The sequence below is a fragment of the Tachypleus tridentatus genome, chromosome 3, assembly GCF_004210375.1.
Source record: "Tachypleus tridentatus isolate NWPU-2018 chromosome 3, ASM421037v1, whole genome shotgun sequence".
NCBI classification, from domain to species: Eukaryota; Metazoa; Arthropoda; class Merostomata; order Xiphosura; family Limulidae; genus Tachypleus; species Tachypleus tridentatus.
The window spans coordinates 63853100-63879874 of record NC_134827.1 but is presented as its reverse complement, the minus strand read 5'-3'; the positions used below and the strand labels follow the sequence as shown (position 1 = coordinate 63879874).

Below are 26775 nucleotides of genomic sequence, written 5' to 3'. Positions count from 1 at the left end.
GCTAATCTTCTAAATTAGGAACGGTTAGTGCAGGTAGCCCTCGTGTATCTTTACGCGAATTTAAAAATAAACATTATTACTTGTCAGTGAACATATAATCACTTCATTCTATACAAAAATGTTAGCATAAGAATTTAACGATAAACTTATATAAATACGAAGTGTTTTAATTTCAGGACTGTTCTTGAGAAGTTTTTCATACGATACTAATTCGGACTGTGTGCGTGATAGGTGAAGATGGAATCTTAGTTACAGTCAACGATTCTCTTAGTCATGAAAACGTTTAGTGACCATACGTGATAATTTTTGTCATATGATCGTAACAGTTTTTAATGTTTATTTATTTATAAACGATAATGAATTTCTTATGCAGATCTTCTAACCAGCTTGTATCATATTTGTAGGAATTTCCATGTGTGGAATGACTGTTGGATGGCGAGACCTGATTTACCTCCAGGGTACGGAGGATGGCAAGCATATGATGGTACACCACAGGAGACCAGTGAAGGTTATTAGGATATTTTTCTTTCAAATACTTTAAAATGTGTTCACATCTAAGTTATCAGACATTGAAGGACGTGTGGAACAGAGACTGAAATCATTACGTTAGACATCTTTTTAAAGCCAGTATTTGTAACTTTGGATAAATATTCACCTAACTCAATGTGGAAATTTCAACATGGTGTGACTTCTTCAGAAGCAGGTTCTATGATCTAAGATGTTAATAGTTTTATTCAAATAGTTCCTAGTCTACTCATATTGCAACTTACAACTCTACCATAATATCCTATGGAACATATTAAATCTTTATCAGATTACTTTTCATATATTTAACATAAATGCACTATACACGCAAACATCCACATCGCAATATAAAGAACATCTTCATCGTTTTAGCCAGTACACGTGTTTCTAATAACATTAATTTTATAGTAAATAGTTTCACAAATCATTACTTACAGGCGTGTACCAAACAGGACCTGCTTCCATAGTTGCTATTCGAAGAGGAGAAATCGGTTACATGTATGACTCTCCTTTCGTTTTTTTCCGAAGTCAACGCAGACATTGTATACTGGCAAGAAGACGACAGTAGTGAAATAGGCTGGAAAAAGATGAAAAGCGACCGCTATCAGTATGTATACTAAATTATAAACCGATTTAATTAGTGTAGGAGTGATAACAATAGTATTGTTTTTAACTTGGTTATGTTCAATAACTCCAAACAGATTTCAATCTACCAATTCTAAATATCTAAACAATCCGACGTATTGATTACTGACCAGTGCAAGATACTTTTGGTTGGAAGTCCAGTTAGTTAATCCAACGTGTTGTTATATTGTTCTTACTAAGACTTGAATCCCATTGTTCTGGACCTCTCCTTTCTGTCTTTGTTCTGTCCACATCTAAACTATTGTGTTCAGGCTACTTACCCTAGAGATACCGTTGCTTAAAACAATTGCGAGACTGTTGTTAGAGGACAGTTTAACAATCTGTTTATTTTAGTTTTAGTAAAGTTCGTTTACATGTTTGATTCGAAAGTGAATTGACAGGGTGAGCTGTCTTCAAATAACTTTAATATTGTAAGATGTATGTATGTAATTTGTATTAAAATGTGGTGTATGTATGTAAATGACGGAAATTTAAATAAATACTTAATACTAATTACAAGTACTTCCTTTGACTTTGTTCTAAGGTTTTCAATAGCCTGAAGAGATGAACTGTGGTATTATTGGTTTTAAATTGTGTAATTATATAAGTACAATTTCTTTTAGTAATATTAACTGATTGGTTTACATTTACCATGTATTGTGTGCCATAAGTAATCCAGTGGCAATTATCTTGTGTTAGATCAAATAATACGCTATATTAACGCACTCCTAATTGTCTCTGATTCCATTTGAAGTATCCATCATTGAAAGATAAGTGTTTCTTTAACTGCTGTTCTACTAAAACAAATGCACGTGAATGACGTGTATATTCATTATAATTATTCTTTTTGGTTCTGTAAAAACTGTATGTTAAGCAATTTATACTTGATTGTTGTTAATCAACATAACAGTAAGTTAGACGTATTTCTGTTAAATACACCAAACAGTTGTGGTTGGTGGAACAACTTGTTAATCTATTTCTATGCACGTGATCTACCTCATCAATTTTAAATACAAGTCTATAAATGAAAACAAGTGATGGTTCCGCAGCCATGAATGTGGTCACTGTTATGTCCGGTTTTTGTTATTCATTTGTCTCTAACTTGTGTCGACTAGAAACATAACTAAATCTCATAACTGCCACCTGCACTTCTTTTCCTAATTTTAAAGTGATCCACACGAGGAAGACCATGAATCAACACACGTACTAGTAATTAAACCCAATCTGGCCGTCAGTTAACTCCTCTACGCCCATTAAAATCCAGAGTTCAATATATTTCTAAAAGGTAACATTCTGACCAATTTCCCATGGAAATTAAACAGTCCAAGACTTTTCAGAATGACTTAATGACTAAGTCATGTGTTACTGAACTGTCTGAATACTTCATTAGTGTTAAGTCTGATACCAGACAGTTACAAAACTTTGTCCCATATGAATCTTCAAGCTGGTTATCTCTAACTTTATTTGTACGTCTAAATCTAATTATCTTTTTAATAGCTGCTGGCTGACTCTTAGCCACCTGACATTTTACAGTTTTGTTTTGTACATTTCTTTTCCTCCAATGTGTCTTATTTAACTCATCACGTTCGTTGCTTGTCTGTCTTGTCCTTGTATAACTCATTATTTAATTTGTTAATAAATAATATTCTTGAGAGAATCCACTCTCGCGCGTGCGCAAACGTACTCTTTTTATGAATATACGTTTCAGAATGAAAGTACTGTGCTGTTTGACTTTGACAGTTTGAAGTAAACATGTGATACAAGATGTAACGAAATATTTATTTGTCAACAAAGTTTCACCCTACAACGACAACGTGGTGTCACAATGACCCTGTAAAAGTTATTGGTGTATAATTTATTAATCACGCTAGTGTTCTAGGATTAAGGTATCCATTTCTAGGATATCTAGGATGACCTTATTTCTTACAATTGTCACACAAAGCAACAAAACGACTATCTTCGATAGTTGATCCACCTCCAATACTTTAATTATTTTAATCTAATTAAAGTGAGGGGTGGTCTAAATGTTACTTGTATCCTTCCACTTCTCTTGATTAACCAACATGACATAGGATAACAAGAGGGTGTTGATACAGGATGATCCCCTCTAATGTCGGGATAACAATAAGTATTTATCCTTCACCATTAAAATAAACGACGTAACCATTGTTATTACAATTATTCAAAAGTGTCTTTCAACATTAGAATATTTATTAGTTCCTATTGCAGTTTTTATCTTTGTATTAAGATAAACGTCCTATCCGTTGTTATAAACTGTTTCATTCGTCGAACACACGGATATTCCAGCTAGTTTTTATAAAACCCTCACGACTCTCAAACCACTGACTCTATGGCAGACAACGGGACTCCAACCATAGATCTTTCACCCTATTCCTTATTTAGGATAAGTTTGGGATATTATTAATAACCAATATAATGATTCATCATTAAAGCACATTTAAAACTGGTATGATCAAACCTAAGGGAGATGTAAATCTGTAACAACCAGTTCGTATCTACTGTTTTCAAACTGTACCGGTGATTTTATCACTAATATTAGGTTTCATAATGTAACATCACTGATTCATAAGGTCTCCAGTGGATGTGGTCAGATTTTTGTTTTTAATTTATAGCCATATTTGTACTACACAACTTTGGGTTGAGAAGAAATCCGAGTTTGAATATAGTTACGGTACGGATTTTGTACCGTATCAATAATACAAACTGAAACTACTATCGGTCATAGTTTAAACACTGAAATATTTATTTTACAATTAAAACTATGATAAAATTGTAATTAAGTGAAAGTAATTATCTTAAACATTTTTGCACTAATATATTTATTGTTTCAGTTTAAACATAATCTAAAATGAAGAGGAAAATAATTTAAACCGAATTAAGTGAAGTTTCTTAAACACAACTTGTAAATGTTTTGTTTGTCTTCGAAACTGGAGTGATTTTAAATGTCGTCATTTTGTGTTCCATTCCAAACATCCTTTATAAAAGGATGAAAATGAAAAACAAATCCACCTTTTAAAGGGTTTATATGAAGACTATTTGCACCAACACCCTGTATGTAGCAATTACACAAACACCCGTATTAAACCAATACAAATGTCATCTGGATATTCTTCTATACAAACAATCATAAACTAGATACAAAGAACTACTTGGCGCTACCATATACGCCGCTTTTCAGCTATCCAGAGCGTCCCAAAGTCAAACTAGTAGATAGTGAAAACAGGTTTATCGTATTCTTCAACACACCCAGTACCTACAGAGTTCTAACAGTTCTACCATTCAATAGTGTTCATAACCTTAACTACTTAAGTTCATAAAACTTCATAATGTACTGTTAACGTAGGAAGTAAATCTATCGTTGAATATAAAAACAAAACTATAGTCTGCTATTGAAGTGTAATGTATTTTTTGTGTTTCTTAAAGTGAACACATCACTTATCTATATAAATCAGACAAGGTTTAGTTTACTAAGTAATGAATAACCAAATCAAGTAATTATTATTCATTGTTTCCCTTAACACTTGTTTCTCATTATATTTATTTCTCTATAACCAGAGTAGGACGGCTTATTCTTACCAAGAAAATCTCAGTAGATGATGACTTTGGAGATGCTGACGCAGAAGATATCACAGACCAGTACAAAAACAAAGAGGGTAAGTTACTCTCTAACTTACTACAATGTCAACCTTATAAATGAGTAATATTACAATAATATTTCAATATATTTTATAGAAATTATTTAGGGCAGAATTACAGTAAACTAATAAGACATTAAATACCTTTTTATTAAATATACTTTTGTGTCCAAGTATTACCAAGTGAGGGGGCGCTCGTACACCACTTTCAGTTTCATTACTCGTTAGGATTTCTAATAACCGATCCCAGAATTCTAGTTCTTTTGGGCACAATTTGGGTTTTGCTTCACGAGTCCCCAACTAATATCTTAATATCGGTCAAAAAATAACGTAGCTATAAACTAGACTTGTACTTAAAACTCACATGTGTACTGTAAGTCAGTGTGTTGTAACTAGTACATTAATCTGTAACAGATCACTTTCTCTACCTGACAGTTTAGAGGGACTTCTATGACCGCATTACTTTTAAACAAAAATTAAAAACTCGCACACGTATGAGGCTTACTTTTAAATTTTTTAAGCTTTAAAGTTCCAGGGGTGCTTTTATAAAGTTTTTAAATATGAAATGAAACAAGTTTTACGTTTTTTTTTTTTTAAATATAACTTCATTATTTTCATGTAACTTTACTTCTAATATTTTAAACTTAAATGTAAATTCTTTAGAACAATTCTATTATTATTTTACCCACATTCATCTTTAAAATCTACAAGAGGTTTCAAGTTTTGTTGCATATCTAACTATTCATATACAACTTGTATTTCTACGATCTATAAACAGGAACTGATGAAGAGCGAATGGCTGTCCTCAACGCAGCTAGACACAGCAGAGTTCCTTACGCGTACAACCTTCCATCTCCAGAGAAAGAAGACGTTTCTTTCGACTTGTTGGACATTGAAAAGGTGATGATTGGTAAACCTTTCCACGTGACAGTGAACGTGAAAAACCAGAGCAGCGAGACAAGAACAGTGTCAGCTGTCCTCTCAGCCAGTAGTGTGTACTACACAGGTATAACTGGAAGGAAAATAAAACGGGAAAATGGAAACTTTTCTCTACAACCACATCAAAGTAGGTTTGTTATGATGTTCACCCTATGAACTCACCACTGTAAACAGTTCTATTGTGGTAGAACTCCATCAATATACATTCCATCACTTAACTATTCTGTTATTGTAAACCTCTTTCAACTTTGTTGTCGAGCGAAACCAGAAACGACTATTACTCTCTTCATCGTAGGAGATCGAACACAGAATTTTAGTATTTACAGTCCATAGAATAACTACTGCCCCACATGGGGAGGGGGCTATGAAGTGACTTAACTTTTTTTTTTTAATGTGGACATGAAGCGACATCCGATATGATAGACGTACAGACCTAGATTGGTTAATCGTAATATCACACAACAAATCTCAAGTAACAAAAACGAGTGAAATTTAATACTTTAAGTTCTTAATTTACTGTTACTACTGGTTTTATTTAATGACATGATGTTCAATTTTGTTCTGGTAATTCATGTATGAAGGGGACACATTACACTAAAACTGGTCATTATACATTATAATGTTTCATACTTTATTTAGTTCTGGTAATTCATGTATGAAGGGGACACATTACACTAAGACTGGTCATTATACATTATAATGTTTCATACTTTATTTAGTTCTGGTAATTCATGTATGAAGGGGACACATTACACTAAAACTGGTCATTATACATTATAATGTTTCATACTTTATTTAGTTCTGGTAATTCATGTATGAAGGGGATACATTACACTAAGACTGGTCATTATACATTATAATGTTTCATACTTTATTTAGTTCTGGTAATTCATGTATGAAGGGGATACATTACACTAAAACTGGTCATTATACATTATAATGTTTCATACTTTATTTAGTTCTGGTAATTCATGTATGAAGGGGATACATTACACTAAGACTGGTCATTATACATTATAATGTTTCATACTTTATTTCTACCAAATCCGTATATTTTTAACACTTGCTTTGATAACTTACTTCAGTTTACATGTAAAAGGAACAAACTTTCCACTACAACCATTCAGTTTAACACTGACTGTTTCTTTTGATACCAACAGAAGAAATATTATCTATGGAGGTGACACCAGATGAATATCTGGAGAAACTGGTTGATTACGCAATGGTCAAGCTTTATGCTATAGCCACGGTGAAGGAGACCCAACAGACGTGGTCAGAAGAAGACGATTTCATGGTTGAGAAACCGAATCTAGCACTCGAGGTAACGTGGATCACAATAATTATACAGAGCGTTTGTTTTTCAGAGTTCTAAAGTTCAGCCCATAATTCCAAGTGAAATGCCGAGCAATTATACATAGTACATTATTTTCTTAATTATTAAGTCAAATATCAAAATTATACATAAACATAACTTTCAAATTATACCAACGTTTACAAAGGTTTAGCGAACTTCCTCTCAATTTTAAAGGAATTAACAAATTTATAGGAAGTTGTTTAATGTACTTTTTCCTTCATTAAATTATAACTTAGATATGGACAGAACACTAATTGTTATAATGAGGGTTACAAACTGCTTTGGGTGCAATCTTATTTTGAAACATAAATTAATGACGTAATAACTTGATGTTGAATGGTTAGGTTCCAGTTGGACAGCAGACCTGTAACATCTGTTGATACGTTTTGTTTTCCAGATTCGTGGAAACCTGCAGGTGGGAACTTATTTTGTTCTTTCAATCAGTTTGACCAACCCACTGAAACGTGTGCTGGACAACTGTTTCTTCACGATAGAAGCCCCAGGAGTTACCGGACCGTTTAGGACTAAGTACAGGTGAGACTGGTTGAAATTAAACCTTTTCTGTACGTAATTCAAATAAAATAAGTTAGCGTTAATTATAACCTTTACTTTATATAATAGTCATCTTTAAAATAAATAAAAATTTTAAATGGAGGTGTCATTTAGAACTGTCACCCGGTAAACAAATCTCTGAAAGTGAACTGAAATATTTCGAGAACGGTTTTTCACCATTATCCAAACCCAATCTTATGAAACATATTGTACACATTGTATCTATCGTACTTATTGAGTATAGGATAAAAGAAGAGAATTTTAACAATGTTCAAACTGAACTTCATGATGTCAGTTCTTACAATTCAACACCATCATCAGTTTATCTTATTGTAACTGTTCAATTATTAGCTGAAACCTAACATGTCCGCTGCAGAGAATCGAACTGCGTGATTTTGGCTTCAAGTTCGGAAACAAATTATTTTTATTTTAAATTTTGAAACAGTTATTTGTTAAATTCTCTAGGGGTACCTTTGTCTTTGACATTTAACCTCATACACTCATTTCAAAAATAAAGCCCGGCATGGCCAGGTGGGTTAAGGCGTTCGACTCGTAATCTGAGGGTCGCGGGTTCGAATCCCAGTCGCACCAAGCATGTTCACCATTTCAGCCATGGGGGGCGTTATAATGTGACTATCAATCCCACTATTCGTTGGTAAAAGAGTAGCCCAAGCTGTGGGTGGTGATGACTAGCTGCCTTCCCTCTAGTTTTACACTGCTCAATTAGGGACGTCTAGCACAGATAGCCCTCGCTTTGTGCGAAATTCAAAAACAAACAAACAATTCCAAAATAAAATGTTTGTTAAATCTCTTCCAGTTAGAAACTTTAGATAAATAACGTTATAAATCTTTAAAGAACAGGCTATTTGAAAGAAGGAACACATTATGGTGTTACCTTAACAGGTGTGTATGGTCCACTACTGTAAGTATTATTTTAATTATTCGATCGTCAATTTCAACAAATCACCTCATTCAAATGTAAATGGTTTCTTTAAACGTTTAGTAACAAAACGTGTAATATATACTTTCCAACACTTTGTTAACTGTTGTTAATAACCAAACATTTGTTTAGGGATATTCAACCTGAAGAAGTGGCCGTCCACACTGTGCGGCTCATCCCTCAAAAACCAGGTCCAAGAAAGATCGTTGTTACCTTCAGTTCCCGTCAGTTGATACAGGTAGTTGGATCTAAGCAAGTCGAAGTTCTAGGCTAGATTTCATCCACTAGTGGAGAGAAACACTTGAACGTTTTTTGAATTATCGCTTACTTTTATATTAAATATTGAGTTTTTTTTTTCTTGTAAAATTTAGTAAGGCTAAGTGTATCCGGCTATTTCATGTTTGTAATTAAATTTTTAAAAGCTATTTTCTTATTTAAATATTTTAATTACAAAATAAACCCGCCAATAGCAAAATTATTACAAACAGTTCATTTCTCTTCCAAATATATTTAACGTAACCCATTAATTCCAGTGTTTCTATATACTTATTACTATACGTTTTTAAATGTTTTATAAAACTTAGTATAAAATAGTCCGTATCTAACCTGGTTGATCTATTTGAATGATTAACTTTATCCGATTTTGTTACATTGTATGAGATTACAAGTTTTATTGTTTCACGGGTACTTTATATACAATGAAGAATCAATCATTTCTAAACTCATCCTAAAAATTCGACACTAACGTTATAATAAACACTTAAATTTTAAACTTTATCCAGGCAAAGATGAAATTATTCATTATTAATTAAACGTCTTGAAGTTTCATAACTTAATTACGAAATATTTTACCTTTTTATTTTGCATTTAATAATTTGTATTTTGTAGAACTTTAAACAAAGATTGAGGAAACTTAACTGTCTATTACTTACAGATGTTTATGTCAGCTAATGTCAAAATCATTAAGTATATTTATTTCATAAGACAGCTAACCAGTTTGGTCTTTTAGTACATGTGGCATTTTACGTGCCAATGGAAAGAACCATTGTTATTATTAAATAATGTAACGTATCCCATTATATCTGAATACAAGCTTCCTACTTTCTTCGTAACCATATCTAAAGTTCTTTGCTCAACTTATTTCAGAAATGATAAAACCAGTTTATATTTTCTAAATGCTTGTAATAATGATGTTTTCGTATTTTATGTTTACAGTATTTTAATTGTAAAATGATCCCTTGTACTAACTTTTTAATCTATAAACACTTATAAACACATTGACTGTATTCTAGAACTAAACTCACGGTTATTTATAAAGGTTACAATCTTGTTTAATGTTTGTCATTGATATATTGTAATTTTAAATTCATTTCTTACTTGTATCAACTTCCGTGTTGTATATTTAATGTTTTGAGCAAAATAAAATTATGTTCTTGAACTTATTTATCTGTATTTACGTAAAACATAATGCATAATACAAATAATTACTGTAGAAATACTACCACGAAACTGTTTTCACGAGATCAGGACAGGTGGACAATACAAGTTTTAACTATAATACCTTCAGAATAACACAGCAGCATGTTTGACTTACAACGTTATCATCTGGGTTTCTCTTCCTTCGCTCACATCACATATCTAAGTATGGACTTTTTACCCTTGACCTGCAAGAAAACCCTAAACATAAAGTATTTACAACTAACAATACTTCCTTTTCTACAAATACTTATTTCCCGATGTCTTAAGTGTTCGACAGTTTCCATTGTTTTTAATCCTAGAAAGTTGGTTGTACTCATCTTGGTTGAACGTGGCTCATGTTCATAACATACCTACTGACAACCAGTGTCGTTATAAAAGGGAGAAACCCAGACGTCCTCTTAGTACTGTGGTAGAAACGTAAAATTTCTAGTAAAATAACTATTCCTCTAAGCTACTTGGTATTTTCAACTGAAACACGTACGAGCTGAATATTACCAAAATAGACGTAAGGTTCAGGTGTGGCTCTTGGATAAGAAGTCGTAAGTTAAGTACTTAAACTACAAGAACCCATTTTGTTTATAAAAACCAGTTATCCCTAAACACTGAATGGAAACTATCATAAATTCGAGTAAAATTAATTAATCATATAACAAATTGTGCTACTTGATTATTTAGGTTTTATATTAAATTCTATTTAGAATAGAAGCTAATCGGATATTCCTCTTATACAATAAATTTATATCAAAATGTACATGATAACGTGATTCCTAAAGTACACATCTCTTAATGAAGAAGACAACCATAGTAGTCATAAGAACGCCTTTGTACTCAAGGGAAACATTCATTCATCTAAAGACTATACCTGGTATAAGTTCACTACTGCTACCATAAGGTTTCAAAGATTACCTGCTAGAGGGTACAGATAGAGATGATTACCATGTGACATTTAATTCTACGTTTCGTTGACAAGAGTTGTCAAAGGATTGTCTTTGGCAGGTGTAATTTACCTTTTTACTGTATCACTGCTATTTTAGAGACGACTAGCGCAGATAGCCCTCGAACAGCTTTGCGCGATACTTCAAACAAACTGGCTATATTTACCTACTACTTACGACTACTGAAAATCTAAGTAATTCAAATAAATAATCACTAGTATGAACAAAATACCTCAAATGACTCCACTTCCTCTCTGACGGTTTACCTTACAAATCTTAGTGCACCTAGAAATGACTGTCACAAACATACTACACTGTACTGTTTCTTCATAGCATCTTGTATAATAAATGTATTGTTTATGTATTTGTTGATGTACGAATTTCATCTTTTTGTAGAATACAATCAGTTCATATACCAACTACATGTACAAAGTCTAGCTATAGGTGTCCTTTCTTTAGTTTTCTTCCGTTAGTTGGGTTTAAACAACACGAGCCCACATGTCATCGGTATAACGGCAGGTTGTCTGTAACTTGACGCTAACCAGTTAGATTTGATATCATGAGCACAGGAGTTATCTGTCGCATGATATGGAAACTTCTATTAAAATAAAGGTTTTAATACCACCCATCTTGAGATACTTTTACTTTACGTGGGTTCCTCGTCATCACGTGTGTGAAGAAATTTCAATTTGCGAACAAATACGTTAATGTTATTGTACATTTTCATATTGTGTGAAACAAATGCAAAACCCTCAAATAATTTACCATGATAAACAATGCAACGAAAAAATTGCACACGTGTCTCTGTGTGTATCTTCAAAAATATCCGGAAGTAGCCGGTCCACTGTATATACGTGATAATGCCAATATAGGTCAAAATCTGTTAAAAGAAACGTCCTGTCAAGCGTGCCTGTATAAATGATAATTGCTGTACATAGGAACACAACCACCAGAAAAGCGTCAGAGAAACCGAATCTTTTCACTGTTAATATTCTATATTATCTAAAGCACAAATGTCAAACACAAATGTTTTTCCGTTCTGAAGTTACGAGTCTTGTTCTGAACAAGATACTATGTAAAATCAGTGTTATGAAATTGGTCGAGATTCGTGGAGCTCGGAAACCAGCATCTGTGAGGAAGCTACACAATGGGCTAACTGTGCTCTGCCCACTACGGGAATCGAAACCCTGTTTCCATTGTTGTAAGTCCGCAGACATACCGCTGTTCCACTGAGCGACAACATTTAGAAAGAGGCAGCCGAATTAGGAGTCACTTTTTAAAACTTGCAGGTTAACCAGTGTTGTAACCATCAGTATAACTCACAATGGGTACTATCATATGACATCATAGTCACATCGACTATGTTACTAGAAACTTGCAAACACGACACTTTTAAACTACAACAACTGCCGTCTATTAAATTTTGAATTTTTTATATAGGGTACAGAATGGTTTGTTTTGAAATTTCGCGCAAAGCTACACCAGTGTAAGACTAGAGGTAAGATAATCATCACCACCTATCGCTAACACTTGAGCTATTTTGTACCGATGAATAGTGGGATTGACTGTCACATACAACGCCCACAAGACTGAAAGGGGGCGAGCATATTTGGTTTGACAGGTTTTCGAACCCGCAACCTTCAGACTGCGAGTTAAGCGTCCTCTAACCACCTGATGGTTCAGGAAGAAACGGATAATTTATCACTATACCATCAAAACTTTTAGGATTGAATTCACTCGGTATTTCACGTAAACTTAATTTTGAAAGGTTTTGAAATACAAATCCGATTGGTAGTTAATGATCGATTTTCAGTCGGTAATAAGCGCAAGTATTGGTTGATTTACAAATAACTCGCACGTGCGAAACTTTTGTCAATGTGATACATAGCAAGTATTGGTGAATATACAAATAACTCGCACGTGCGAAACTTTTGTCAATGTGATACATAGCAAGTATTGGTGAATATACAAATAACTTGCACGTGCGAAACTTTTGTCAATGTGATACATAGCACTAAAACATATTTTGAAGTTTTTTCTCAGTCGTATATACTCGTTGTAGGTAATATTATTTTCTATATCTGTCATTATAAAGCGAAAACATTTAAAAGAAACTTCAGAGTCAAGTGTTAGAAAGTTGTTACAAAGAGTACATACGTAAGATGTAATTTCACCAGTAAGATACGAAAAGGAAACAGTGGACCGGATGTTCATGTGACGAAGTTCCACTCGATACAAAACGTTAATATAAGACGGTGTAGGTTATTCGTCATAAGACTACGTTTCCCAACCTGCACCGAAGACGAGTATACCAGACGAGCAACTTAGTTAGGTAATTTTATTTCTTCTAAATATCTGAAACTGGGCGGGACTTTTTCATGCGATAACTGAATATATAGATGTTTAGTATTCCAAAACTGTTCTAAAACATATTAACGAGTTAAGGCCCAAGTACATTAGTGTAAAATAATGACAGACGTATACCAGTTGGTTTTCAATCAGTGCTGTTTTTGTTTGTTCTCTCCGCAAGGCGTACTTTTCCTATAAAGATGCTTAAACATTAGTGTACGGTTAAAAGTTATAATGCCTTTTAAAACAAAACTTCCTTAATTATGCCAATGTTTTTTCACACATTTTCATTATGTTTAAGAACTTTATCGTTGTGTTTGAAATGTTGGTGTAGTTGCTGTAATGAAAGAAGCAACGTTTCGCTATGGATAAAACGTTTCGTATTAAATTTAAAATTCTAACACCATAACTTATTGACGTCACAAAGTAGTTATACAGAATATCTATTGCTGAATCCACTCATCTCATATTTTCCTTGTTGCCGAATCCACCCATCTAATATTTTCCTTGTTCCTAAATCCACCCATCTCATATTTTCCTCGTTGCCGAATCCACCCATCTCATATTTTCCTCGTTGCTAAATCCACCCATGTCATATTTTCCTTGTTGCTGAACCCACCAAATGAGAGACATCTCAACAGAGATCCATCAGAACATTCAAACATCGTCTGCACTATGTTACTTTGTGATAAATATGTCAGCTTCTCTTTTGTAAACAATTTTCTTATTGTAGGTCCGCTAGAGCTAATTTGTTGACAAAATTCATTTTGGATAAAATTCAAAAATTAACAAACTTGTAATATTGAGTTTAGTTTCTTAAAACTATCAACATTGGCTAGTGGATTAATGTTCACGGCAGAGATTTCAGTGAAACGTTGCTTTAACTTTAAAATTAACTAAACAATAAGAAATAACAAAAGATGTCGCCCTATGTCTCTATGAACGACCACTTGCACCCCCTTGTAAAGTTTGTCTAACAAGTTCTCAGACTCCCAACTGAGAAGATTCTGATATGAAATGTCGCACAATCTGAACGTAGATCTTTATTTTGATCCATTTCTTACATTTCTATGTACAAGAACAAATTCTTTTCTTCAGGTTAATCCACTCAGTCAGACCTAACCTCCTTACACTTCTACAAATATTTAATGATTTTGTTTATCCACTGACATAAGGCGAGTGATTCATCAGACATTCTTAAATAAGTCCAAAAATAAGATTTAGGGTTAACATAGATTGAACTAAGAACTGGAGCTTTCCGTACTGAGCCACTAGCATTGTCCAGAACTAGCGTACTTTATCAAACTTTGTATACTTACCTGTTTAAATTGTTCTGGATTAAGGAAATATATATAACTTTCGAAGCAGAACAGTTGTGTTTTTCTGGAATAAGACAACTGAAGAAACTCTACATGTCAAACTCTTCAAAACTGAGCAGTTTAAATTGTTCTAGACAAAGATACTTCATCAAATTTTCCATTCTGAATACTATAATTCTTCTTGGTTAAGGATTTCTATCAGATTTTTCACTCTAAACGTAACTGAATTGACTTTGATTAAGAAACTTTGGCACGATGCTCAACACTTAGGACACGGCGTGACCAGGTGGTTAAGGCACTGACTCATAATCCTAGGGTCGAAGGTTCGAATACCCGTCAGACCGAACATGCACGCTCTTTCAGCCGTGGGGCCGTAATAATGTTACAGTAAATCCCACTATTCGTTGATAAAAGAGTAGCCCGAGAGTTGGCGGTGGGTGGTGATAACTAGCTGCCTTCCCTCTAGTATTACACTTCTAAATTAGGGGCGACTAGCGCAGATAACCCTCGAGTAGCTTTGCGCAAAATTCAGAACAAATCAAACGAACCCAACACTTGAAGTGTCGTGAGATTTTTATTTTCTAGTGCAGTGGAGTTCGGACTTACAGAACATAATTCACCAGAAATAAGTTACAAGAAATAAATATGTGACTGTTTGTTATTTTCATATTGATACTTGATTTATTTTTATGATTTATTAACCAGTGGTTGAACTCGCATGGTAACAATAACAACCATCATGTATTTATATACTGATTTTCTTTATCCATTATTGTTCATACATGTATTTTAGTTGTTAGTAAGTTAGTTGTAGTTCACCGAGAGTTACCCAGGGGTCTATCTAAACCTTAATTGTTAACCTAATGTGCTAGAAAGGAATATAATTGGTGAACAACAAGACCGCCAACCCTCGGCTGTGCTTGTCTGTGCGAAAAGATAGATTTGAGCGACACTATTTGATATGTGTGACGGACCTAAATTAAGAATGTATTTTTGTGACAACAGGACTCGAGCTTTGAACCATCAAAGACACACGCATAGTACGATACAAGACTAGTTAATAGTCTTGTATTGATTAGAAGCTCACACAAAGAAGTCAATAACAGACATTTTTGTTGTTTTAAAATATAAAATAAACAATATATAACATACTTAATACAGCTGTAATTACTGACGTCATGACATAAGGAAACTATTCCAGTGAAATTTAAGTTATGTCGTGTATATATGTTTATTATACTTGTTTGTTGATACTAAAAAAGTGTTATCTGTGGTGTACGCACCACATGTATCGAAATTCGGATTTGGACGCTACAATCCTACAGCTGAGCTGCTGGGTGTGAGGTTGGTGGTAAGTTTGTTTGTTTGTTTTGGAATTTCGCACAAAGCTACTCGAGGGCTATCTGTGCTAGCTGTCCCTAATTTAGCAGTGTAAGACTAGAGGGAAGGCAGCTAGTCATCACCACCCACCGCCAACTCTTGGGCTACTCTTTTACCAACGAATAGTGGGATTGACCGTCACATTATACACCCCCACGGCTGAGAGGGCGAGCATGTTTAGCGCGACGCGGGCGCGAACCCGCGACCCTCGGATTACGAGTCGCACGCCTTACGCGCTTGGCCATGCCGGGCCTTGGTGGTAAGAGAAAGACTCGGATGAGTTTAACAGTAGTTAATTTTTAACTTCCATTCTACATGTGATCAAAACCTGAATTTATAATAATGTACATAAGTTAAGAATGTGGAACACATGTTGTTTCAGAGGTAATTCTGAGTGTTTATAAGGGTAAAATTCTGGTTTTAATACTCGCATCGAGCACAGCACAGTTAACCCAATGAGAAACTTTGGAATCGAAAACAAACGAGCACACGTGAATGTTACGGGCCGTAACTAAATGAAACAAAAAACTCTTCTTTCGTAGATCTGTACATCGTAATTAGTAGTTTGTAGTATGTTGACAATTAACCCATTTAAATATTAGGTTTAACAGTAATGTAATCTACATGATAAAAATACATTAATTTTCTCTACAGTATAAGTTATACTTACTGATAATAATACGTTAGAAAGAACAACACAAACATCGATCGTAAATAACCACCTAAGATGGTGACTTCTTTGTTTGTTTTCAATTTCGCGCAAAGCTACTCGAGGGCTATCTGCGCTAGCCGTCCCTAATTTAACAGTGTAAGACTAGAGAGAAGACAGCTAGTCATCATCGCCCACCGCCAACTCTTGTGCTTCTCTTTTACCAACGAATAGTGGGATTGACCGTCACATTATAACGCCCAAACGGCTGAAAGGGCGAGCATGTTTGGTGCGACCAGGATTCGAATCCGCGACCCTTGGATTACGAGTCGAACGCCTTAACAGACTTGGCCATGCCGGGCCCAAGATGGTGTCTGCACTCATCTATCCTTTTTAGTGTCAGATGACAGGATATCTAATTTTATAAACAAAATTTTTAAAGATAAATCATATGATACTAATTATTACACACTCAATGGAACTGGTCTAAAATTCCGCGTCCATTGCAGTGTTCAAAGATCTCTTATGATTCACAGATGTCCCGATGTACTAAACTGGTAAAACTTCTCCGGTTATACAAACTACGAATTGTAGTTAAGACAGTTTTATTTTTCTAACAGGGTTATTAGACCTTTGGAATGGGTTGTCTTCTGAACTTGTGAGGACAGTCAACGTAAGTTAGTTTAATAGTAAGTTTGATAAGTGTATATATGACAACAGCAGACTTTAAAATATCTCGTTTTTAATTTATTTATTAATTATTTTAATTAATTATTGAAATAAAAATGTATCCAGAACGGCTGGTATGGGTATTAACACTTATTGGTAAGGAGAGAACAACGTTTCGACCTTCCTGGGCCATCTTCAGGTTAAGATAAACAACAGTTACCCAGTACGTATAAAGACACTTTCTGGTGGCCTTAAGTCTGCCAATTTTGGTGTTCCTAGTTCCACAACTGTCAAACATATTCACAAACGCATAACGCGAATTGAACAGGATTCTCAAAATGAACTAGAACAGACGCTCGCGATCACAACTAAATGTATCAACATCCTGGCGTTATTGCTACTCAAGACTTCCTTTTACTTACCGGAAATGTCAGTGCTTTATCAGACGTACACGAATAACATACACAATAATGTATTCCTCGTTTGAAACTTAATGTTTGATATATATATGTAGAAGGAAATTACAATATTCCTTTGATGGCTGGCTGTTCAGTGACATTTTCGTGCATACATGGTTAGAGGTAAATCGTGATTGGCTAAGTGGCACCTAATAAAATGCTTTTGGAAAATATAAGTATCTAAAGTTCATACCATACGTGCCACTCAAATATTATGTGCCATCTATGAAAGATATAAGACAAGAAATCCTTTTACTGAGTCCATGTTGATTTAATATGAAAACAAACTTGACTCAAAGATATTGCGAAGCCTCTAAAAACTCGCTTTTGTCAAGTTTTCTTCACTAGTTGTAGTAAAAATAACCGACTTAAAGTTTACAGAGAAACTGTTATCATGCCTTTAAAAGTGCGAGTAACGTTAACAACTGATTAATCCACGTGCACCTGTCCACTGTATGTTGATCTACGAAATAAAACAGATAGGCTTATATGTCCGATCTCCTTTAAAAGTTATCAGAGAAAAACATCCAACAAATTGTGGGTATTTTAGTGAATCTATTGAGACGTCACTCTCTTGTTAAGAGCAGGATATATTTACAGTAGTTTTTATTATATGTCCAAAAACGTGATTTTCTCTTAACACAAAGGGTATCCACCTATTGGAAAAGGTGCTACTAGGATAATTCAGGGTAAGGAAAGGTGTGGCGACAGGTTCAGATCTCGTAACGCGTTTTTTTTTTTTTTTTCCTATTTAGAAAATACACTGATATATTAGTAGTGGTATTAATTTCTGCTATATTGTTAACACAATACGACCAGAAAACTCAATTTCAAGTATTGTAAAAAACAGTCAAGACAGTTTCATTTCTTTAATCATTTGATTAGCGAATGGGATGTGTTGTTTTCACCGGTATTGGAACCGGTATTTTACAGTAGTTTAATAGGTTGGGGGGATCGATAGTTTTCTGATAACCAAAGAGTAGATTTAAGTTTTGACTCTTTATCACGAGTGACTGTCTAGACTTGAAGTACCGGGCCCGGCATGGCCAGGTGGGTTAAGGCGTTCGACTCGTAATCTGAGGGTCGCGGGTTCGAACCCCCATCGCACCTTTCATTCATGAAGGTGTTATAATGTGACGGTCAATCCATTAATTGTTTTTTAAAAGAGCAGCCCAAGAGTTGGCCGTAGGTGGTGATGATTAGCTGCCTTCCGTCAAGTCTTACGCTGCTAAACTAGGGGCGGCTAGTGCAGATAGCTTTCGTGTGGTTTTGCGCGAAATTCAGAACAAACAAATTTTCGAATTGAACTTTGTTAACGGTCCTTCACAATTTCCTAATCGTTGTCTATAAATGCTTTAAACACTTTTTTATCACTTCAAAGAAATTTCTTAGATCGTTAATATAATTATTATTTTAGGTTTAAACTGAAGACAGTATCATGTATGGTTTTGGAAGAGGTAACATGTTCCGAAACAGGAGTACCAGATACAGAAGAAGGCCCAGGTACAGGGCTGAGAATTATCATTCCTACATGTTAGATTTGTTGGAGAATATGAATGAAGAGTTCGGAAGAAATTGGTGGGGGAACCCCGAATCACACCAGCCTGACAGTAAGTGTTTAGGTTTCAGTTTTGTTCTTGCAATGTTACATGATTAACATTTTCTCTCGTTTGTTTAGGTTTCAGTTTCGTTCTTGTAATGTCGAGTTATTAGTTGTTTTTTTTGTAATTAGATGGCCTATCATGGGCTGGTGAAGGATTACCCAATTTGGATCAGGGGAGCGCGTCTTAAATCCCCGTCTTACACAACATGCTAGCTGTGAGGGTGTTATAATAAGACGGTCAATTCCACTATTCTTTTGTTAAATTACTGACAGCGATCACAGAGAGTCCTCGTTTACCTTTAACTTGAAATCTATCATCAGACATCACAAATACTTTCGATATATTCAGTTGTTTTCTTAAACGTGCAGTACTCACTAATTTTCACAAGGGTTGAATGAACTGAAAATACTAAAAAAAGAAACACCTGAAACATTGTTGTAACGATTGGTGGTGAAACATCTTTGGTAAGATCGATTGCTGAACATTGTTCTGCATATTTCACTACGTGACGACTTAAGTCTATTTAAAGATTAAGTGTCAGTTTGTATTACTATATACCAATTACTTTATAACCTACGAGTCAGAAAAGTTACAGATGGTGTAAAAGGTAGTAGTTTAATAACCAGTGACGTCATAGGTACCTGTAAAAGCTCTCCTTAGTAAGACGTAAGGTCAGTAGACAAAATTACACACCTCACATTATCCATTCGTTTCCCTGTCATCTAAAACGAATTACTTTTGCAGAGTACTCTAGTTATAAAATTACTTGCTATTGTAATTACGATTACTGATAATATGTATCTTGTTTATAACCCTTATTTCAAATACTTGATAAATATAAATACGAACAATTGATGTCCTGGTGTAGAATACTTTGTTTATTTTAATGTTAACTTGCTGCTTATCATAAATAGTTTTACTGGTATAAAAACCAAAGTCTACGTTTGTTTTGGATCAAACCAGTCATTTAAATCTAAATATAGATAACAATTTAAAGTTCCCGTGTTTTAACTGGGTTTGAGAGTAAGATCTATTAAAAATGGTAATGTTGAAATAAAACAATTTTGACCTAAATTTGAAACATATATATCAATATTGTGTGGTTTTTAGTTGTTGATAAGATGTCAAAATACCACAGACTGAAGTAGAAATCAACATAACTGATACATGTGTTCGTACGTACACAGGAGGGATAGCATAACATCTGTAGATTGTCAGACATTGTTTGGTTATAAGAACACAGGAGGAATATCATAACATCTGAAGATTGTCGGACATTGTTTGGTTATAAGAACACAGGAGGAACACCATAACATCTGAAGATTGTCGGACATTGTTTGGTTATAAGAACACAGGAGGGATACCATAACATCTGAAGATTGTCGGACATTGTTTGGTTATAAGAACACTGGAGGAATACCATAACATCTGAAGATTGTCGGACATTGTTTGGTTATAAGAACACTGGAGGAATACCATAACATCTGAAGATTGTCGGACATTGTTTGGTTATAAGAACACAGGAGGAATACCATAACATCTGAAGATTGTCGGACATTGTTTGGTTATAAGAACACAGGAGGAATACCATAACATCTGAAGATTGTCGGACATTGTTTGGTTATAAGAACACAGGAGGGATACCATAACATCTGAAGATTGTCGGACATTGTTTAGTTATAAGAACACAGGAGGAATACCATAACATCTGAAGATTATCGGGCATTGTTTGGTTATAAGAACACAGGAGGAATACCATAACATCTGAAGATTGTCGGACATTGTTTGGTTATAAGAACACAGGAGGGATACCATAACATCTGAAAATTGTCGGACATTGTTTGGTTATAAGAACACAGGAGGAATTACATAACATCTGAAGATTGTCGGACATTGTTTGGTTATAAGAACACAGGAGGAATACTATAAGATATGTAGATTGTCGGACATTGTTTGGTTATAAAAACACAGGATGAATACCATAACATCTGAAGATTGTCGGACATTGTTTGGTTATAAGAACACAGGATGAATACCATAACATCTGAAGATTGTCGGACATTGTTTGGTTATAAGAACACAGGAGGAACACCATAACATCTGAAGATTGTCGGACATTGTTTGGTTATAAGAACACAGGAGGGATACCATAACATCTGAAGATTGTCGGACATTGTTTGGTTATAAGAACACTGGAGGAATACCATAACATCTGAAGATTGTCGGACATTGTTTGGTTATAAGAACACTGGAGGAATACCATAACATCTGAAGATTGTCGGACATTGTTTGGTTATAAGAACACAGGAGGAATACCATAACATCTGAAGATTGTCGGACATTGTTTGGTTATAAGAACACAGGAGGAATACCATAACATCTGAAGATTGTCGGACATTGTTTGGTTATAAGAACACAGGAGGGATACCATAACATCTGAAGATTGTCGGACATTGTTTAGTTATAAGAACACAGGAGGAATACCATAACATCTGAAGATTATCGGGCATTGTTTGGTTATAAGAACACAGGAGGAATACCATAACATCTGAAGATTGTCGGACATTGTTTGGTTATAAGAACACAGGAGGGATACCATAACATCTGAAAATTGTCGGACATTGTTTGGTTATAAGAACACAGGAGGAATTACATAACATCTGAAGATTGTCGGACATTGTTTGGTTATAAGAACACAGGAGGAATACTATAAGATATGTAGATTGTCGGACATTGTTTGGTTATAAAAACACAGGATGAATACCATAACATCTGAAGATTGTCGGACATTGTTTGGTTATAAGAACACAGGATGAATACCATAACATCTGAAGATTGTCGGACATTGTTTGGTTATAAGAACACAGGATGAATACTATAAGATATGTAGATTGTCAGACTCCATTAGTTTATTACAACACAGGAGGATTGCCATGAGATACGTAGATTGTCGGACTCCATTAGTTTAGTACAACACAGGATGAATACCATAAGATATGTAGATTGTTGGACTCCATTAGTTTAGTACAACACAGGATGAATACCATACGATATGTAGATTGTCGGACTCCATTAGTTTAGTACAACACAGGAGGAATATCATAAGATATGTAGATTGTTGGACACCATTAGTTTAGTACAACACAGGAGGAATACCATAAGATATGTAGATTGTTGGACACCATTACAACATGTATTTCTTTTCGAATGTTTTAGGTGGCCCATCATCACTACAAGTGGAAAGTGTGGAACTGTACACAAGAGATAACGCTCGCGAACACAACACTTTCATGTATGATCTTGTGGATGGTACCAAGCCTGTCCTGATTCTTCGTCGTGGTCAGCCCTTCAGCATAGCAATTCGATTTAAAAGAAACTACAATCCACAGCAAGACCGCCTGAAGCTGGAAATTGGTTTTGGTGAGTTGAAACAAAGTGTTCACGTAATTTTAGAGTGATTTAGTATAATGTAACATATTAATGTTACATTTTTTCCCCTACTCTCAGAACAAAAAATGTTCGTCACGATAAGTCAGTATTACTCTTGTGTCCTCCCACTGGTAATTGTTTCTTGTTTTAGTTTCGTAATCTAAGATTTATTGTTGATAGAAGTATTTAATAACAAGCTAGGTTTCTAGGATATGTCACTTAACTATTAATGTTCTTTGTTCGATACCGGTTATCTTCCTTAGCATTAGTAATAAATCAAAGGATATTATAAACAACAGAAATGTCGACAGATGACGCTCTTACAGAGTCATCTTTAGGTTGATCTTAAAGTATTTTATTTGTATAGTATCTTCATAATATAACGATTTTTGGCCCATCCCACTTATAAACTGACTGATAACTGTCGTATGGACTAATATTACAATATTAGTAAAAACATATATACATGTCATGACTAGTCTCTAAGTCAATTGTTATGTCCCAAGAACTATTCAATGTTTTATAATAGACCATCTGTTAATACCTTTCAGAAAGATACACCAGTCAGTTATCAGTAACAATCACAAAGGAACAGGTTTACTTCTAAAGAAGCTATAACTGTCAGTTGTAAGTGACATACTTAAACTAACAGTATGATAGTGAGAGTTTTAAATGTGGAACCAATTACTTTATCATTGGTCTGACATGACCGGTTGGTTAGGATGTTAGTCTCGTAATCTGAGGTTCGAGGGTTTGAGTCTCCGTCACACCGACTATTGTCGTCATTTCAGCCGTCATAGTGTGACAGTCAATCCCACTGTCAGTTGGTAAAAGAGTAGTCTAAGAGTTGACTGTGGATGGTTATGACTAGCTGTCTTACCTTTAGTCTTACACTACTAAATTACGGATGGCTAGTAGAGATAGCCCTTGTGCAGCTCTGTGTGAAATTAAAAACAAACAATACTTTATCAGTGGTTAGAATCAACAAATGTGAACCTTCCCTTGTATAGAACATTACAAGAATGTTTATGTGATAGCTAAGTGTTATTCCCATACCCCTCATCGCTGATATTAACGGGAAGACACTTCATGGTCATGCTCAGAGCACACATTGTCGGAGTTCAATGATTGGAAGTGCAATAGTTAGACATAGTGAGACAGGTGTTTTAATTTTATCACAGATGCCAGGTTGGTCATTGGTAAGACGCAAAATCTGGGAGTTATATAGCCTGTGGTGAACAGAGTACAAATAATCCATGTTCTGGTAGCAGGTTCTGTGTGGTTTTTAAAGACAAATAACTTCCAGAATATTGCTGTTTTTTATTGCTGTGCCATAAATGTTCATTGTTTACCCTGATGAATGAGAGATCTTTCAAGATGTTATCTTAATCATCCAGCATGCATAACTTATCCAAAATTGGTTCAAGTATAACGAAAAGTGTCTTCAGTTATTTCATCTGGCAAGATCGGTCCGTTTGAAAATTTTTGAATGGTCTGAGAATCACATTCCCACGATTATCTGCGTCATTTGGAAGCTATTAAAATAAATCCTACTCCGAGATGAATGGAATACCATCAGACAAGACTCTTGTTGACATATTATGAAGTATATTTCGGGCTAAATCCAATTTATTATAACGTCAAATTGTAGTTTAACCTAATATTAGCTAGGGTTTTAATGAAGCAGTCAGTCAAGGTAAGTGTCTATGTTTATGGAAAACTGTTACAATGGCTAAACAGTCACAGAAAACACTAATTACCTAATAAAACCTGCGAAACAAATCAATAGTCACATAACAGGTACAGCGTAACTGTACGAGCTACGTGTATCCTGTAATGGAACACGAAGTTAATTGTAACGTGTAAAAAAATGCCCTGAACATGTTCTAATGAAGATAGTCTTCGTGTAGCTTGACTCAAAATTTGAACGAAACCAAAACTGTAAATGCCTAACTATACCCTATGGTATACTGAAATCTAATGGTGCAAACGAAGAGGTACAGAGTCGTAAGATGTCTCTATTAGGGTTAAATTAAATGGAAAGCTTTGGATGTTTGCGAATCCACTGTCACTTAAACCTAAAGTAAGATAGATGTGTGTGTTTTTATTTCCACACTACCGATTGTAAAAAAAAAAGGCCTTTTACTATTTTACTTTAGTATTATCGATAACCGTGTAACAATAAATCAGTATATATATATGTATATTATTTTTATTTTAAACATCAAATATTCAGATTAAATAACAATTCAATACAATTACTTCTGCTACTGTCGTTTGTTTGAAGTTTGACCTATCCACAGGTTCTCTATCCTCCTACCATGTCCTCACGTTTCGTCTGCTGGTAACACCAACTTCACTTTTATTCAACCAACATCCTATCTTTCAATATACCTTCTTCGCTTTTGTTACATTTCTGTAATTCAGCCATCTTTCCTCCAGTATCACTGTAGACCAGAGCGACATCTTTAATAAGTTTCCTGTTCCCTTTGTCTACATATTGTTTCACTGATGACAATTCAGACATCTCACTAGGCTGCTCCAAACTCTGCAACGTACCAGTTAGGGTTAAATCTCTCGTTTAGTAAGAAGTCACTGTGGCCTGGAATATAGAACGTTATCAGGTTAGACCTGTGAAAGGTTCTACTAATGTCCTTTGAATAAACCCTGTTTTGTAAATTTTAAACCACTTGTGCAGTCAATCAAGTGTTTATTTCCGAATTCAAAGAGCTTTATTTAAAAAGAATTCTCGTAAACCACACTTATAACCTGGTGAATAGTACACAACTCTTATGTGCGAATTACATTGTAAACTCATTAGAGAATTTGTAGCTATGTCCTATATTAATGACCTTATATGTAAGTTGTCAGGTTTACATAAATACGCACTGTTTAATCAGTGTGTAAACAGAATGGTAAAAGTGTACATTCGTTTTCTTTTTTCTTTTTTTTTTAGGGCAACAACCACTAATTACTAAAGGCACTTTGATAATGTTGCCCGTCTCTGGCAGCGATACGTTTACAAAGGATAAAACCCAATGGGACGTTCGATTACGTCAACATGATGGCGCTGTGATCACTCTTGAAATACAGATTCCTGCTGCTGTTGCAGTAGGAGTTTGGAAAATGAAAATTGTATCCCAGCTGACTTCAGAAGAACAACCCAATGTGTCTGCAGTCACCCATGAGTGTAAAAATAAGACATATATACTGTTTAATCCATGGTGTAAACGTAAGTCTGGTGTTAGAATTAAGCTAATATTAATTAAAATGGAGTATCGTAACTTCTGAGATACAATAACTTTATTTTTAAATACAAACTCGAATTACTGTAGAACACAATAAAAAGCGTTCATTGATACCTATCACTGCACTGGCTAAACAACCAGCTTAGAGACCCGTAAAGTTCAGACACAGACTGGCTAAACAACCAGCTCAGAGACCTGTAAAGTTCAGACACAGACTGGTTAAACAACCAGCTCAGAGACCTGTAAAGTTCAGACACAGACTGGCTAAACAACCAGTTCAGAGACCCGTAAAGTTCAGACACAGACTGGCTAAACAACCAGCTCAGAGACCCGTAAAGTTCAGACACAGACTGGTTAAACAACCAGCTCAGAGACCCGTAAAGTTCAGACACAGACTGGCTAAACAACCAGCTCAGAGACCCGTAAAGTTCAGACACAGACTGCCTAAACAACCAGCTCAGAGACCCGTAAAGTTCAGACACAGACTGGTTAAACAACCAGCTCAGAGACCCGTAAAGTTCAGACACAGACTGCCTAAACAACCAGCTCAGAGACCCGTAAAGTTCAGACACAGACTGGCTAAAGAACCAGCTCAGAGACCCGTAAAGTTCAGACACAGACTGGTTAAACAACCAGCTCAGAGACCCGTAAAGTTCAGACACAGAC

The 26775-nt window shown here is 34.8% G+C and overlaps 1 protein-coding gene, 1 long non-coding RNA gene and 1 pseudogene across 6 annotated transcripts in view; 2 read left to right on the top strand and 1 right to left on the bottom strand.

The window, feature by feature from the left end:
* LOC143246981 (hemocyte protein-glutamine gamma-glutamyltransferase-like) overlaps positions 1 to 10032 on the top strand; it is a 72573-nt pseudogene extending 62541 nt beyond the window's left edge. Inside the window, exons 9-15 of the transcript XR_013026288.1 lie at positions 405 to 508; positions 963 to 1132; positions 4726 to 4823; positions 5584 to 5871; positions 6905 to 7065; positions 7496 to 7632; positions 8723 to 10032. The product of XR_013026288.1 is annotated as a hemocyte protein-glutamine gamma-glutamyltransferase-like (transcript). The remainder of the gene's footprint in view (positions 1 to 404; positions 509 to 962; positions 1133 to 4725; positions 4824 to 5583; positions 5872 to 6904; positions 7066 to 7495; positions 7633 to 8722) is intronic.
* A 3167-nt stretch (positions 10033 to 13199) lies between these two features.
* Positions 13200 to 26775, top strand: part of LOC143246982 (hemocyte protein-glutamine gamma-glutamyltransferase) — a 29001-nt gene continuing 15425 nt past the window's right edge. Inside the window, exons 1-5 of one of the 3 annotated variants that reach the window (XM_076494262.1) lie at positions 13283 to 13336; positions 17322 to 17374; positions 19246 to 19438; positions 22649 to 22852; positions 25818 to 26093. In XM_076494262.1, coding sequence (XP_076350377.1) covers positions 19267 to 19438; positions 22649 to 22852; positions 25818 to 26093 — 652 coding nt within the window. In that variant the 5' untranslated portion in view covers positions 13283 to 13336; positions 17322 to 17374; positions 19246 to 19266. Of the gene's footprint in view, positions 13337 to 17321; positions 17375 to 19245; positions 19439 to 22648; positions 22853 to 25817; positions 26094 to 26775 lie in introns of all 3 variants that reach the window. The other 2 variants (XM_076494261.1, XM_076494263.1) reach the window with 2 other exon arrangements.
* LOC143246985 (uncharacterized) overlaps positions 25329 to 26775 on the bottom strand; it is a 56009-nt gene continuing 54562 nt past the window's right edge. For both annotated transcript variants that reach the window (XR_013026289.1, XR_013026292.1), the window contains exon 4: positions 25329 to 25463. This is a non-coding gene — a long non-coding RNA (uncharacterized LOC143246985). The remainder of the gene's footprint in view (positions 25464 to 26775) is intronic.